The sequence below is a fragment of the Gavia stellata genome, chromosome 2, assembly GCF_030936135.1.
Source record: "Gavia stellata isolate bGavSte3 chromosome 2, bGavSte3.hap2, whole genome shotgun sequence".
In the NCBI taxonomy this organism is placed as follows: Eukaryota; Metazoa; Chordata; class Aves; order Gaviiformes; family Gaviidae; genus Gavia; species Gavia stellata.
Window position 1 is genome coordinate 53,334,236 of NC_082595.1, and position 17,115 is coordinate 53,351,350.

General features: G+C 41.2%; 1 protein-coding gene across 2 annotated transcripts in view; it reads left to right on the top strand.

The window, feature by feature from the left end:
- Nucleotides 1-518: 518 nt before the first annotated feature.
- Nucleotides 519-17,115, top strand: part of ECHDC1 (ethylmalonyl-CoA decarboxylase 1) — a 38,957-nt gene continuing 22,360 nt past the window's right edge. Inside the window, exons 1-3 of one of the 2 annotated variants that reach the window (XM_059835570.1) lie at nt 519-548; nt 7,923-8,144; nt 13,055-13,197. In XM_059835570.1, coding sequence (XP_059691553.1) covers nt 7,925-8,144; nt 13,055-13,197 — 363 coding nt within the window. In that variant the 5' untranslated portion in view covers nt 519-548; nt 7,923-7,924. Of the gene's footprint in view, nt 549-1,838; nt 1,905-7,922; nt 8,145-13,054; nt 13,198-17,115 lie in introns of those variants that run through there. The other variant, XM_059835569.1, reaches the window with a different exon arrangement.

Here is a 17,115-nt window from a genome sequence, read left to right on the forward strand (position 1 = left end):
GAGAAATTAGCATCTTTAATTACACTGGCTGGGATAGAAATACCGGGCTTGGTTTTTAGTGATGCAGGCTCTTGGTGCAGGAAACAAAAATAATAATGACCTGCTCGTGTGGTATGTAGTAACCTTGGAGCTAACAAGAGCCGTCTGCAGCAAACTCGCATCAATTTAGACTGAGTTCTCGGCGCCTCGGGTCACCCGTAAGTGGATGTGACACGGAGCAAAGGAGACCGCTTCCCCACCGCGGCTCAGGCCACCTGGCTGCCGGCCCCAAGTCTGTCTCGAGCTCGCTGGGGCTCAGTACTCCCTTTAATCACCTTTGCTTCGCCCCGGGGCTGCCCGGCACCCGCTGCTCCCCACGGAAGGGCGGCTGCAGGCCCGGTCCAGAGACCTCGGCCCGGCCTCCACCCGACGCGGAGCTGGGCCCCGCCGGCCCGGCCCGGCCCGGCCCGGCCCGGCGCGGCGGCGGTTCCCGGCGGGGCCGCTTTCCGCGCAGCACCGCCAGCCCGCCACTGCCCGATCGGCGACGGGAAGGGGAGCGGCGGGGCCAGGTCGGTGCCCGGCCGCGGGCCTCCGCTTCTCCCCGGCCAGTCCGGGGCCTGCGGCGCTCGGGGTCTGCGCCTGGCGGCTCGCCGGGACCGCGGGGGGGAGCGAAGAGGGCCTCTGCGGAGGGGCCCGGAGCTGCTGAGGCGGCTCGGGGCCTCTGCGGGGCCGTGGGGCTTGCGGTGGCGAAGGGGAGGGGCAGGGGCGTCTGGCCGGGGCTTCGGGCCGAGGAGCCGGGCCCGGGCCTGGCGGCGGCAGCTGCCCCGGGGGCGGGCGGCGCCGTGCCTCCCGGTCCCCGCGGGACCGCTGGGTGCCTGGGACAAAGGCGAGGTGGCCTCGCCGGTGCTGGAGCGACCGGTGGTGTTTCTGCCTGAAGGCGTTATGCGCTGCGAGCTCCCGTCGTTTGCTCGGCCTCAGCCCAGAGACCTCGGGGCTTATTTGGGAACAGCCGGTACTGCCCCCTTCGGCCCTGCTCGGCACGGAGCCCTCCCTTGCCGGTTGATTTAAAATAATTTTTTTAAAAATTGGCTGGGCCAGAAATGCTTGCCTAGGTCAGACCAAGTGCTACAGTGCACCAGTCGGGACTTTGGCTTTGCCCGAGGTTAGCAGCAAGAAGCGTCTGCTGGGGAGGGAGTTTTCCCCCCTCTCTAGTCTTCTTTTCTTGCCAGGGTGATACCATGCAGGAAGCCTTTGCTTCCCGAAATTTAGTGTGTAGAGCCAAGGAGCCAGGTGACACGCTGTCCTAGTGTTCTTCTGCTAGTTCCCAGTGCTGTTACAGAGGAGCAAGAGATACGCCCCTGAGAATCATGCTGCGTGGCCTGTTCTGACATCAGGATGCAGTTTTGCTGTTGCTGTCAGCAAGGGCATTTACTGGTGGTTGTGGTGGTGAGGAGAGCAATAGTAAAGAACAGCCCACTAATTGGAATTCAGAGTGCTTCTTGACTACAAAACATTTTACAGTTTTCAAGGCAAATTAATCCTTGGGAAACCATCGGTATTTGCGGTTGCAGCTAGAAAGAATTAATCCTTATGCTCTTTATGGTTTAGGATTTGGTGACTAAAAAGCAAAAGGTAAGTTGATTGTGGTCATTTCCGTTCCTGTGAAGTAGCGCATCTGTTCATTTTAAAGGCGTCTGAAATACACCTAGCAGGCAGTGAGCTTTATGTGAACTTAAAAGTGTTCTCTGTCACTGTTATAGAGGGTCCTTTGCTGACAGAGGCAAAGAGAACCTCTTTAGATCAAAACATTAAAAAATAAAGGGCCTGCGTGCTTTCTACAGGAGATAACGGATTCTTGCTCTCACCCTCTGCTGTGAAACTCAAGATCTTGTACTCGCCATGTGACCAAAACCTACTGTTTTCAGGTAGTCATGTGTATTTATGAAAAGACTTCTTTTGTCAGCTGTTTTGCATCCTTGAATGACATTATTTTTCACTGCACTTGGGTGTGTTTCTGTGTGATTTGTTTACTAGGTCCTCAAAATAATTAAAATGTGATTAAAAGAAAATATAATTGGTTAGGAGCAGAGAGACAATTCACATCTAAACCTTAGCCTGCAGGGACCATTAAAAAATACAACACTAAACAAAGAACAAATAATTTGGAAAACACATAACTTGCTATCCCCAGAATTGAGCTCCTCAGAAACAATGAAAAAACAAGGAAAAAGATACAAAAGAGGTGTAAAGGGTAAACCAGCTTAAAACTGAAACCACAGACAAGAGGGTTTTTTACTTACAGTGTTAAAAGGGTTTTTCCCACAATTTGTTTTTATTTCACATGTGCATGATTGGAAGCCATCTCAGTTGATTTGGACATCTCACTTCTTGTTCTCTCCGTTTCTGGACAGGTAAACGTTTCTGGTGCTGACATCTAGAAACTAGAAAGCCCAACCTTTTTGTTCTCTACTCAACTGTAATACAGAGGCTAAAAAACTGTCCTTTATAATACCAGCTACTTCTAAAGCCTGTTTTTAGAGGAGTCACAAAGCTCTTTATCTTCACACTGAACTGGAGGGACTGTTGATCCCACCTAATTTTTCTACAATGCTGGTACCAGAGACAATGTACTAATAATCTGAACAGGGTTCAGCAAGTTTGAGAGCCATGGCGTCTTGAGAAAGGCATGAGTTTGAGGCAGCTCCTGTTGAACTTGGTAGGAGTTCCTACTTTGTGTAGAGATACCATAGAGGAGGTGTATTTTCCTGATTGGGGAGGCAGAATTTCCCAAGCTTGAGTTTAGTTTTTGTATTTGTAAGTTACGATTTGTCAGTAGGTTTTCTGCTGATGATAGCTTAGTATGCTTAAGATCTGCTCACTCCTTTCTGCCAGCTGGAGAGGTGACTGCCCTCAGCTTGCTTCAGCTGGTAATTATTAGAGTGGGAAGAACCTGTCAGGTAAGGTGTTTAAGTTAACCTAACCCACGCATAGCTGAAGGAAAGAAGAGAGGTGATGCATAAGCGGATGAGGTAGACAGAGGGTTCTGTAACCTTCAGGTGAGGGGTGGTGACAAGCAGCTGGCAACAGTGGCCTGTTGAGCCAGTGCTGGGGAGGAATGCTGCAGGTGAGACCTCCCTCCTACACCTTTCTAGTGTCTGAAGGCAGGGTCCAATGGCTCCTTTTCACTATGAGACCCATGCTCTTGTCTTGATTTGTATCTAGGCTGGCCCCCTTTGATCTTGCTGCTTCTGAATTTCTTCTCTCTGTCAACACTGGAATTATGTTCTATTTTTCTTTTCCCCATAATCACCCACCAGCCCACTGTCCCAGGTTCAGTCAGTTGGTGTTAAATTTTCATTCATTTTCAGCCTACCTTTTTTTTTTTTGTACAGATGGACTATTTTCATGCTTTGGTTATATTTCTCTTTCATGCTCTGCTCTTTCATCTGCCTTCATCTTGTGGGGACAGTTGTGCCAGTCTTCAGCATTGGGTCACCACTTGCTTTTCATTCATCATTCATTAGTCAGTCACTGCAGGAGTGCAGTGAAGCATCCAACAGTCACGCACACTGCTCTCTAGTACAGATGAATGCTTTCTACAGTGACTGGTAAGACACACACACAGGGTTGAACTGTGAATCATCTCATCATCATCTTCAGTTCACATCTTCTATCCCTTTCTCCGTGCCCTGTCTTTGTGCTTCTGTGCTTGTCACTGAAACTGCAGCTGCTAAACGTCTTCATCAAGTCAAGTTCTCCTGTGCTTCTTGACCTGCCAGCTGCCTTTAATGGCCTTTGGCAGTGTCACCAAAGTGCCTTTCTGATTGTTTTTTTGTTACGTCATTTGAATATTTTCTTCTCCCTGAGATTTCTTTTGTGGATTTTGTGTGTTGGATCCCTTTAATTCTGCTGCTACACTTTATTTCAAGATACCTTCATCCAAAAGCAGAAATTCAGCTGATTTTTTTTGCAGGTGACTCACAAGTCTGTATCTGCACATCACACCTGTCACTTCCTGCCCCACGTGAAAGGGTGCAGTTATTTCCCTCATGTATTGAAAACACATCCCTGCACCTTTTCTCGCCATTTTCTTTTTCCCTGACTTGTGTCAGTAATTCAGGCACTATCTTTGAGTCGGAATTTTCCCTGCTCATGCATTTTAACTTGCTGATTATTTCTGCGTAGCTGCTCTGTAGTGCAGTGTTTCGTGTTTGTGCGTGCAGCTCAAATGCTTGTTTGTGCTCCCAATGTCCAGTTCTCTGGTTTGCCTTAGTTCTTCTACCCATCCAGGAAGCTGCTACTTACATCCCTTACCCAGTGCTCTGGCCAGCTACCTTTACGCTTGCTGGCAATTGCAACTGGCAACATTGCTGGAGGTTGCTGTTTGATACAGCATGTTTTAAGAGAAAAACGGGGATTGCAACAGAGTAGTGGTGAATGGCAAGGGCAAATGTACTTATTCAAGAGTTGGGGTTTATTAGTTTCCCAAAGAATCTGCTCAGTTAGGGAATATTGGTGCTGGTGTTATCCCTATTATTATTTTTTTTTAACATTGTGAGAGCTGAATCTTAACTAGGCAGTTACCAGAGACTTTCAGAAGGCCTCTGATATATATGCGTACACAAAAATACATATATTCTGTGTGAGTGTCTGCATGTAGATACATGTATTGCTCTCACATAATGGCTATCAGTCCTTTTGATACTGAAGTGTTGACATTCAATACGTGTTCATATTAACCCACAGTCTGCTAGCCCACAGGCAAGGGTGTTATAAAATCACTTGAGTGCCAAATAGGATTTAAACTGTTGGTTTCTGTAAGAGGTACAACAACTGTGGAATGAACAACTGTTGATACCCGTACTGTCGGCTTATCTCTTAATTGTCACCAGTGATATATAAAGCTGTAGCACTTCTTAAAACATTTGAAAGATACTAATTACCCACACTGTTCATTATTTCTGTACTGTCAGAATTTTTTTCACTGTAAAAACTGTGCATAAACTGTGTGTGCTACAGATGTTAATGGGTATAGCATGTTAGACTTTTTAAAATCAGAGTAAGACTTCATTTCTGTAAGTGCATCTAAATAAACATAATTATGTTAAACTGAAAATCTGAACAATTTAGTGTAATAAATATCTCTTGGATTGTCCCGCAATGTTGTACAGGTTACTGAGCATCTCTCTCTTGGACTGCTTTCACTTACAGTAAAGAAAATCAATATCAGTCATGCCATGGATTGCGAGTGCTCCATACTGATTGAAATTTTGAATGTTGTTTGTCAGAGATCAGCAGAAATCCCTTTAGTTTGAGAGAGCTGTAGCTTAAATATCATGCTTTTCCTGAGTGGTTAGCTTTCTCAGAGTGAGCTGTTAAAATAATCTTGTTTTTATTAAAAAGGTACTGGGTACTGACCGGTACTGTAAGAGATGGTTTTAAAGAAAATAATTTGATGATAATACCTTGCATGAGTCATTAATCATGAGTCATGATCAGCAGGCAGTGATGTCCAATTTGTTTTCTAATCCCGCACTTGCTGATGCTCTTTATTACCATAGTGATAATATTAAAGAGCTGTTAATGCATATAACCACACAGTTGAAAATGACAGACTCTTTTTTTTTTTTTTTTTTTTTTTTTTTTGTGGAATAAAATTTCCATATCTTAAGTCTGTTTCGCTCTGTACGTTTTTTGACATGCAAAATCTAGGTAGCATGAAAGTGATCAAACAAGTATAATTTGGCAGGGTGTTAGGTTAACAGAACACTTTTTTTCTTTGCTTTCAAGCCAATCATCATGGCTTCCTAGAGAATTAAGTCTAGTCTATCTTCTTACGAGGACTAGGGAGGCTTTATATTCATTAAAAATTGGGAGCTAATTGTTTAAGCTACACTTTGCAACAAGAGCCTGCACTATCCGCGTTTTTAATGTTTGTTCTCTCCTAAGCAAAAACTAGTAGCTGGATGGAAAGTATTATTGCGTGAATGTATGGTGGGGAATGACTACTGAAGTTTTAGAGAAAATGGAAGGCTGTTTCTCTTCTGAGAGTCTGAATATAAAAAGATCATTTAGCTGAGAAATGAGCTTTGGAAACCTGTCAAAGTGTCTCACCAGATGTTAAAAATTGATCCCTTTACCTACTCCAGTGTATATGACTTTATAATGCATAGATTCATATAGGTGTTACTAGTTTCTTTGTATTGAACTTGTAATATAGTGCTGTATTGGTGGATGTGATGTGGTAGGACAGGTATAAATCTACTGGCATAGGTGGCTCTCTTTGAAGCTGGTACGATGCATACTCCTCCATATCCCGTAACGTAGTTGCTGTGCAAACTTCCTCATTTTGATGAGGATTATACCTGCCCCAACAGAAGCATTTTCCTCTTTAGTGTGGGATGGTGCAGCTAGAGACAAGATACGTGTACACTTGACAGGATTGTTCACTTCTTTCATTATAAACTAATTGTGTGTGGTTTTTTAATAGGTGTTTGCTTGTTCGTGTGTATGTAATAAATGTTTTAAAAATTCCAGTCTGTAAACTGTAAGATGCCCTGAACACAGCATTAAATATAGCTGTTACCAAATTCTCTCTCAGTGAATACGTTCGTGTTCTGGGTTCACCTTAGAAAAACTTTCCAGGAGCTTCTTGTGAGTTTTGGAAGACTCTTGTTTCTGCCAAATATAATTAAGAAACAAAGATGGTCTTTTCCCAGTTCTCCAAAAAATTAGCATCTACCATGTCTTCTGAACAGTTGCATCCATTAAAAAGGGGGTTGGGGCAAAGCTAGGACTAGTCCAGCAAATTGCCAGATTTTAATATAGCAAACCTTTTTCTGTGTCCTGTGGCAGTTCTTTTATTTCCCACTCCGAGTGGCTTCTAAGATGACTTCTTTCTCCGATCAGCAGTCTCCAGTTCAGGCTTTACCCTCTTTCTTTCAAATCACTTGTCAGCTACTTTTTCCAGTAGACCCTTTTCCAAGGTAAATAAAATAAAGTAGAGCCACAGCTCAAGAATAGTATTTGATAATGACTTCCTTGTTATTTCCTGGTATACATGCATACATCGCAGAGTGGAAATAGCAGAGGAATAAACCATGGGTGTAGCGATACATAGAAATAGACTAACAATATTACATAGCTGTATGAAAGGCAAGAGCAATGCTCTCTATATAATACTGTTGTACGCTTTTCCTGCTTTGGGGTACTGCATAGGTTCTGGTGCTCTGTGTCCAAGTGAGATCAATTCAAAGTGGAACCAGAGCTACTGGAATGACTGGGAAAAGCACATAGCTACCAGAGGCTAGGAAGTCTAACTTGTGTTAAGATGGAGTGTGATAAATGTGTTAATGGAATTAGGTGACAGGGAATGGACCTCTATATCGGAATGGTCTTCAGTTCTTAATTTTTGTGTTCCTCAAGTATTTCGCTCAGAAAGGTCTTGTGGTGTAATAGTTGTTTACAGAAAAACAGGAGATCCTGAAAACATCCAGATCCTGAAAAGCAGGGCTTTTGATAGGATTTCTCTTCCAACACAGGTGTAGGCTTTTTTGGTGGGTTGTTTTGGTGAAGGGGGGAGGGTTTAGAAGATTGGTATAGAGTAAGTTGCTCTAATGGAATATGTAAGAATCTTACTGCAGTTCTTTAGCCTCTTTGATATTCTGCACCCAAATACTTTTGGGTAATTTTTAGAAGAAAAAAATTTAAAAGATGCTAATTTCTGGCTTAACTACTAAAATCACTTTATAAAAGTCCTATTAACTTTGTGGGAGTAGACTCAAACTAAGAATTTTGCAAATACTGTCTGCAGTGATTTCTGTAGACCTCTGTGGTTGCATCATGTTTATGTTAGTTTCTGCTGTCCTGCTTCCCTCTGTCAGAGGACTGAGGTGGATCTAAAAGGAAACTTACTGATTTTTTTTCCCTCTGTTTCTTTCCAGAAATGGCAGCTTCTCTGTGGAAGAACTTACTTCAGACTGCAAAGGAACGGATACTACAACAGAGAAGGGCATCACTGTATATTGGTGCTCATGGTTATGAGGAAGAATTGATAAAGAAGAAACTTCAGCAGTTTGCTGGTGGATCCATCAACCTCTCCAAAGATGACAGCGGCATTGGAATACTTACTTTGAACAACCCAAAGCTAATGAATGCCTTTACAGGTATTAATTAGTTGATGGGGTTGCTGGTTTGTTTTTTTCTCCTTCAGTTACCCCTTTTAGCATTTTGCCTAAACAAAATGAAAACCTGTGCCTTACCATTCCTTAGTTAAAAGAAAAATGTTTAAGTTTTATTTATATGCGCATCAAATGCCCACTGTTCTGCATAGTAACAACTTTGCCATAAATGTCGTGAGAATGTAAGAAATTCTCAACGACACAGGGACTGTCTGGCAGAACATCCCTCTCCCCCTTATTTTTTTTTTCAGTCAGCCCAATTCTGCTACTGTGCTCTTTCTTATATCCCCTTTTATTTTGTCTCTACTGCTTTGGAAATGTATAGTGTATTTTTATGGGGGTGGGAAGATGCCTTCTTTGTTTTGTAGGTCGTGTAGAAAGGGTGAGTTCACTTCTTTGTTCTTTACCTAAAGCCTTCCCTGTTACTTAAGATTCTATTATTTGTCTTTTTGTCACCCAAACTGGCTTCCGTTTCTTCTTTGTTTGCCTTATATCTTAAATACCAGTGAGTGGTCAATGAAAAGTTCAAATTAGTTCAATGAGAAAGTTCAAACCAAGTGCCCTGTTCGCTTAATCTTGTATTATGAGAGGCTTTTGTTCTCCAAGATATGTATATTTGCTGTCTCTCCTTAAGCATCTAGAATAGTCCAATTTATGTCGTTCTCTTCAGACATAAGTGGCACAGGTTCAGGGTCTGCATCTGCCTGAGCTGGAGCTGTGCATAAGCCTTTACTGTAAGAATGCATTATCTCTTAATAGTTTAAAATTGATACATTTGTGTCATCTTATTAGGGTTGTTGGTTTTGGGGGTTTTTTTGCTGTTCTATCTTCCTGCCTGGTTCTCACTGTTCCTTTGCTGTTAGCAAATATGTTTGCAACCCACTAGCAAAGCATAGAGCTATTTACAGGGAGAATGTCAATTTACTCCTTCGACTAATGATTGTTAGCTGAAAGGAAGAGAACCTAACAGAATGACAGAATTAGTGGTAACGCACCTCGATGTCTCGGCAGTTTCTCTTTTGCTTCCCTTGAAAAGCTCACGTATAAAATCATTACCTAACTTGAGAAGTTGTAGCTAAAAGACGTTAGCATAGAGATTATCCTTCTGAATGCCTCCGTGTCAGCATACATGTTGTTATACAATCATAATAACATTGTTGTTTCCTCTTTTTCTAGAGATTGTTTTTTTATTTTTGACTCAAAATAGAGCTGTGCAAGGTACAGCTTGTAGACTGTGTATTCTTAGCTTATTTGTTGTGGAAGTTGAAAGGGGCATGAAATGAGATGTAATAGCAAAAGGAGAAAGGACAGATAATGCCCAGTCTGCTATGGAGATCAGATGTAATACAAGTCAAATTGCTTAAACTAAACTTTCATAGAATCTTACAACTATGTTCTCTGTTTTCTAGGTTCTTGGCGGAAGGGGCTCAGAACTGATTTGTTGAAGTGCTGAGCAGTTGCAGCAGTTATTTAGGCCACTGGTAGCTGTGCTTTGAATATATGAAGTGCTATATAATGTTAATATACTGAAATCATATCACACAGCTCAAGTTGAGCACCCCAAATCAGCAGGTATTTTCTCTCTGGCACAGTTAGCAGTCTGTAAAATAATCTCTCTGCCTTGAAAATAAATTATTAGTGCATGTGAATTAGATGCTCTAGTAGCAAAGAGGAGCTACAAAAACCCGTGAGGAAATTAATAGTTCTGTCTTTGTTGCAGACCCTGATTAGCATATAGCAAATGAGCTGTGGGATCAGGCAGTTCTGTTTTATGGTAGTGTGTGGAGCCCTGTAGAGAGCAGTACTCCATTTTGCTATGTAATAGGCACAAAAATTTGCTCTGGAAAATCTTACTGTGGCAGTTGAAGAGATTACTGCTTCTTTTCTACTCTGCACCTCTATCAGAGACTTTGTTGTTACAGGAGGGAGAGTAGAAGCAAAATCATGCTGGCCCCTTGGCTGCTGTGGTGGATGGTATGGTATATTAATTTATACTGCTCTTCATTTTATTTTAACATCACTGTCTGTAAACTGTAGTTGCTGAGGAAATAGCAAGCACTGGATCCTTTTCCTTTTGTTGGTATCAAGTAACACCCTTCAGGAGAAGTATGAAAAGGGGTAGGATGCACAACCCCTAAATTGCCCCAGCAGGACCTGGTTGACTTCATCAGCCACAGCCTGTAGATAACCCCCCTCAAATACATTCTGTGTCTTAGAGCTTCTGGATAGCGGCAGATGTGAGTTTAAATATACATGTACACTTCCTTTAGAAAGCTGCAAAATATCATTAAATTGTTGAGAGAAATCCTATTTGCCAGGCACTTATTTTAAACAGCAACTTTTTATCTCAAAGGAATTATGTTTATTCTAAGCTTGAGCAACTCACGGAACCAAAAGCAGAACAAAATTGTTGGCAAATTGCTAATGGGCAATGTGGAGGTTGTTATGCCTTTTTTCTCTTCTTAACTGTAATCTGATAGCCACCTGTTTGAAATGGTCTCTGTGGAAATAAATGCTAATAATGTCAGTTTAAGCCTGGTGGAACCAATTTCAGCAGCCCAACCTCTTGCTGAACTGAAGGTGAACTTAATTTAAAAGAGAAGGAAGCCAGCCTGCAGAAATTAGATAATAATGGTGATAATTTTATTTTCTAGAATTGACTTTAAAGTATTTATTCTCAGATTATAGTTAAGATGCAAACAAGTTATTATTCTGAGTACTTGTAGTTCTGTGAAGAGCATGAACTTACTGGTATGAAATAGTGAAGGACCGAGACTGGCAGAATGAGGATTTGCTTTAGTATTGTGTCCTCATCATTATGTCAAACATCATGGACTATATCTGTTGGTAAAATAATAGTTCAGTGTTGTCAGTAATGGAAGGGATCCTCTCCCACAAGGACAGGACAGGCTCTGGCCAGTGTCTCTTGTCCCCTGCTGTTGCATGTAACTGGCTCATATGGTTCCTTTTTGTAAACTCCATTTTTCAGTTAACTAGATTTTTGGCTCGTAATACTCTGTGGAAAGACTCTTCAGTACCTCACTGCTTTGACTATTAAATGCACCACAAACAGTGGTTATGCTGTATCTTGACTCTGGCAAAGCTTGGATGCCAGCCCAGATACCTTTCTTGTAAGAAAACTTGGCAAATATGCAAAAAGTGAACTTCACAGGGTTGATGCACACCCATTTAAACAGCAGCATTTGCAGAAAAGTCATTGTTGAGTGTACTGTCGGGCTGGGAAAGCACTGCAAGTGAAGACCCACAAAAATCTCACCATTCGAGGCTGGGATGAGGGAATAGAAAGTGAACCGCTGAAACTGTTAGATGACCCTAAATTGGGAGAAATTGCAAGATTATTATTTGGAGCAGAAGAGTGGAATTCAGTGTGATCTTGATTAACAGCTACAAAGAGCTCCAGATCAACAAGGTGAAATTCAATGAAAGCAAATGTAATGCAACACACAAAAAGCATGATCAAATTGTAAATACAGAAGGGAAAGGAACTGGTAAAAGTGCTAGGATTTGTTAGAGGATCATAGTCTGGACCTGACAATGGGATTAAAAAAAAACCAAAACCCAAACCAACCCAATGTCATTCTGTTATATAATATGTAATGTCCACTTAATTATTGACCTCCTCAGGAACATTGTCAAAATGTGCTATTTCAGTGGCTGAGACCAAGCCTGAGGTGGAAGTGCTTGACTGAAAAGTTACTCTTGACCTGGTGCTGGAAAGCTTCCTTCGTCAGGAACTGCAAGGAAAACAAGCAGGAAGGAAAAAAAATTTCCCATGTGAGGATGGCTGCTAACAGGCAATTTCAGAACATGATGAGTTCTGTGCAAGCAGGCATAGGGTCAAAACCCAACACTCTTGGCACAAAACAAAAGAGTCCTTGAGGGTATTAATCTAAAGCACGTTCCTGTCTGAAGAAAGTAGACCTGTCCATCTAAATTCTTGTCAAAGGAGGATAAAGCTGAGAGTATCATCAGCCTGTATGTAGGCTGCTTTCTGAAATTAGTTTCTGTAAATGTTTTCTCTTAAGAGTATAACTGAACGAGTGTCATAGGCATTCAGAGAGGAAGAGCTTTAAGTTAATGCTTACCGTGCAGTTGGTGTGGAAGATGCTGCAGTCTAGGATGAGCTCTAGAAACAGGAGTTTGTAGAGTTCCACATCAGGAAGGGTACTTATGTGAACATATGAGAATACTATGTTTAAGCTAGAAGTGGAAAGCTGCTACTGTACAATCCATACATTTGGAGCCTTGGATATACTTTGTAAAGAGAGCCTATCTAGAGAGGTACCAGGGAGGGAATAAAAGATGTTTTAGAATGATCTTTTTTTTTTTCTTGTCCTTTTAAAAGATAAAAGGCACTTTGCTCCTATTTTCAAATACATCTTTATTTTCTTTTCAATGAACACTCCTAAATGTTTTTGGTCTCCAACACAGTTTGTTCTTCAGCCTTTTTTTAGGAATCTTTATTAACATTGACTGGTCGTACCTTGAACCCAGCTTGCACATGATTCTTTTCTGTACTCTGCTAGTTCTTCAGGTAGGGTGAAATGACTAGATGGGCAGATCTGGATAGATACATGTAAGTTCATGTGTCCTGAATGTATGCAAACAAGAATAAATTGGGTAGAGTTTATGTTTGCCTCCTTGCTTTTTTTTGTGAGTTGCAGAATATCCTTTAGAATTTCAGGAAGTGCATCTTTGAGGAAAAAACATATGTCAGTGCTTGTGTGTGGGATTTAAGGTGATGCTTTCCTTTGTGTTTTTAAGCCCATCACTTATTAATGATAGCTTGGTTTTGGTGGTGAAAAAAGCAATGTAAAACATTGTGGTGATGATAAATTCCTCTTAAAAATTTTGCTTCTCCCCTCTTGTGACAGGCGCTATGATGCTAGAACTCCAGGAGAGGGTAACGGAACTGGAAAACTGGAAGGATGGCAAAGGCCTTATCATCTATGGTGCAGGAAACACCTTTTGCTCAGGATCTGATTTGAATGCTGTCAAAGCAATATCCAACTCCCAGGCAAGTAGTGATACAAATTAAGTTTTGAAGAAAAATCAGCTTTCTGATATTCTGAGATCCCTTTCAGACAGACATGTTGTACTATGCCTCTGCTGCAGTTTTACATGTAAGTCACAGAATAGAGCTTTTAATGGTTCAAAAAAAGCTGGCAGACCCTTTAAGCCATGCCTTAAGTGTTATTGTAATTGATTCATAACTGAATTCCTATGTTACATATTCTTTTTAGCCTTTTCTTTTAAAAATGTCATTTCAGTTTCTCAGAGCAGTATACGGTGAATTTACACATCAAATAACCTGTGCTTCAGTAGTTGGACCTTTAAAAGCAGATACAAGTACTAATTTCTTATATATTATAAAGTCAAAACCAAATTTAAGCAGCATGGCTGCTATTACAGAAAGGTTTTAATTTTGTCAAAACTGTGCTTGGACCTGCATGTGTGTAACAACAGGGTTGAAGAGGTCAGGGTTTGATGGCAGTTTTTGACTCATGCCACCCAGTCTTGACAACTTTCACATGTGCTGCAATTCTTTTTATGGGTTACTATGCGGTTCTCGGCAATATGTGAAATAGGACATTGTCAGTTACAGGGGAAGGGGGCCTTCCTGTGCTGCTCTTACGTCCTGGTTTGCAGTTGTGGTAACTGGCATCCTGGTGCTTTTTTGTGGCCACTTCAGGTTTTCAGGATTTAACCACACAAATTAAACACTTAATTGAACATTCCAGTGAGAACACCAATTCAAAAACTCATTAATCTGGTATTTGTCTTTAGTGATGATTTGTTTCTGTTGATGAAACTAAATATCGTAAAAACCCACAATGTCTTAAATATTTCTGGCCTTATAAAATAAATAGGATGGTTCAGTTTTCAAAAGGTACAGGAGGCTTTGTTTCCTTTGTGGAACACCGTGAGAGGTATGCTGTTCTTAATATGGAGACACCATGCTTCATAGATATAAATGTTTTTTTGGGAGTTTTCATTTGGATGCTTTATAAGGACTGGTCATTTTAAAAATACAGATGTATCTGTGATTTTTGGGAGTTTTTTTAATTGACCTTTTTTTATTCTGAAATTTTCAGCTTATTTTAGCATTATAGCAACAGAAAAGGAGCTGAAACCAAGCATGGGCCAATTCTTTTCTCATCTTCAGTCTAGGCTTTCCTTCAGAGTTCTGCATTTGGTAATTCTCAGTGATTCTGCTTCCATACTGTCTTTGACATTTACTATTCTATGTTTATACAAATTACTTGTAGCCACTGCAGTGGCAGAGAGGGCTCTTGTAAGGATTAGGGTCCATAACAGATATACAGGGGAGAATGCAATGCGTAGGTATTATTTATAACTTTGTTGAAAATTCTTTGCAAAGAATCTAGATCTCATGCTAGTACTGAAATACAAGTTTAAGAGTCACCAGAAATGCTCCAAGCATAGTTAAACATGGTTGCTTTCTATTTCCTTGGGAGAGTTCAAACTATTTATCCCGAACTGAGACTTTCTTTATAATAGCAGCTCCTAAACCATCTGTTTGGTGGGATTTAATAGTCTTTATTAAATAAAACTTTGATAGAATAAGCAATAGCATTTGCTGTTCTTTAGTCTTGCAGAACTCTGCTCTCTAACTCGCTGCAGATGAGAGTTTTGTCTGGGTTCAGGTTAAAAGAGCATTAGGTTAAGTTTTCTCTTCACAGGCATCCCCTAAAGCAAAAAAAAAGTGAATAGCTTCGTGCCTGAACTGGTATGTTTTTCCTTTATGTTTTTGCAAGGCTGCTTTAGCCCATAGCTTTTAGTAATTACAGAAAACAGTTTTATTTTATTCAACCAGTTGGATGAGTGAAGATTGTATATTTCATAATTTACAATACAGTTTGCCTTTCCCTGTAATGCAGGAAGGGCAGAATAATGGCCAAGAATGCTGAAGGATTTTCGTGCCCCCTAGTGGCTCTTCGCCCTCCTCTTCGCCCTCCTCTTCGCCCTCCTCTTCGCCCTCCTCTTCGCCCTCCTCTTCGCCCTCCTCTTCGCCCTCCTCTTCGCCCTCCTCTTCGCCCTCCTCTTCGCCCTCCTCTTCCCATGTTCATTTGTCCCTAACCCTGGAACAAGCCCAGATCCCCTGCCTGTTCCTCTTTGGCGAGTGCTAACATTGCGTGACCAAATCACAAATGCAAATTAATAGTGGAATTTAAAAAAAAATAAAATTCTTTCTATCCTTGTAAGCCTGGTTCCCAAGAGCAATAACCTTATTCAGGAGTGAGACTTGAAAAGCTGGCTAGCTGAAAAGCAGGAGAGGCTCTTGAAAGGATATCTGAGAGGAAAGAAGCATGAAGGAGAATTTCACTTTCCTTGGTCCCTGTCTAGAAGCCCTAGGACAGAGGTTCCCGAGCAGTAAGCCACGGCGGGAAGACTTTCAAGCAGTTGGAGATGGTCTGGAAATATTGTTCTGTCTGTAGTGAAAGTGGACTCTAAGCTCTTGCAGCAAAAAGAGCTAGTGGTACAGTTTTCTACTTTACGAAGGTGACTTTCTTCTTCCCTGCCTCCCCTAGCCCCACCGCAAACTATTAATACTTTTCATCCATATGTAGTGCATACTGCATTTTACCTCACTTTCTGCTTGTTAGTTTTCTTCTTACTCCAAGGACAGCATTAGAGCTGAAAATGTGATTATTCCACTGGACTCCAGTGAACACCTCTCTTAGTCAGATAAAACACTCTGACAGGTAGCCTTATTTTTCTTATCAAGAAGGTTTGAAGGGTATGTTGGCCAGGACTTAAGTAATTGATTTTTTTTTTCAGGGTTTTTTCTGTGTAGGCATTTTTTCCATGTGATACACCCTAATCTCTCTACCACATGAGAATATGAAGACCTTTCTTTTTGTCTGCTCAGTCATAACTGCATTTATTGAGCTGGTCTGTTCTGGCATTAATCTTTAATTACCATTTTGGATTTTGGTATTAATTGAGTTGGCCAATTTTAATGCAAGGACTCTGCTGTGATGAAGTGAAAAATTACTTTCTCTGAAGAGCTTTTTTTGCCGCTTCATCCTGATGATTGTAGTATGGGAATTGTGCAAGTCCATGTCTGAGAACTGGTACCTTGTATATTTGTGTGGGTTTTGGACTTAGCTGTTAGGATAGCTATCACAGAGGATTTGATTGTTTGGAATGGTAATATTGTTACTGGTCTTAATAGGTGTAGGAGGTGGCTACGGTGATAAATAAAAGCCTCTTTGTAAATCAACATGTGCTGAAGTTTTCAAGCAGGCCTTTAATGTAGTGAAACTGAATTCACCCATTCCTGTGTAGTGATTGTCGTGGCAGATTATATCTGCCAGAGATCTGTCCCTAAACGCCATAATATTGGCTGGCGTTGGGCAGAGTAGGTCTTGGGAACACATGAATAAATGGACAATAGATCAGCTGAAGTTGACCTACTATTATTTCAAGGTCCTGTTCCAAGATGTACTGAAGACTTACTGCATATCTTTTCTTTCCCTGAAGTATGAGTCAGAAGCTTTTAATTAAGGCAGATTATTTAACTTGCCAACCCATGTAAAACTGTGTTTTAGAAATTAGTAAATGCCAATAAAGATATGTTTGTTTCTTCTTTTTCTTCTTACCATTTGTTTGAGAGTTTTTTGGTTGTTGGGGGCGGGGGGGTGGGGTGGGGGGTGTTTTGTTTTTTTTTTTTAAAGACATGCTGAAATTGTTACCTACTGTTTTTTTACTTCTACTGTGTTCAGACGTTTGTGGTTTATTTTTAATCTGGATTAAACAGCACATGTGTAGTTCAGTGTATGCAGTTCAGTATGTATATGACCATGGTCATACTGAGTCATTTAGCCCAGTCATTTGTCAAGTTCCTGGTCAATACTGGCTGTCTGAGATTATAAGAACAGAGAGGGCAGACAGATAATGATTTTGCTTC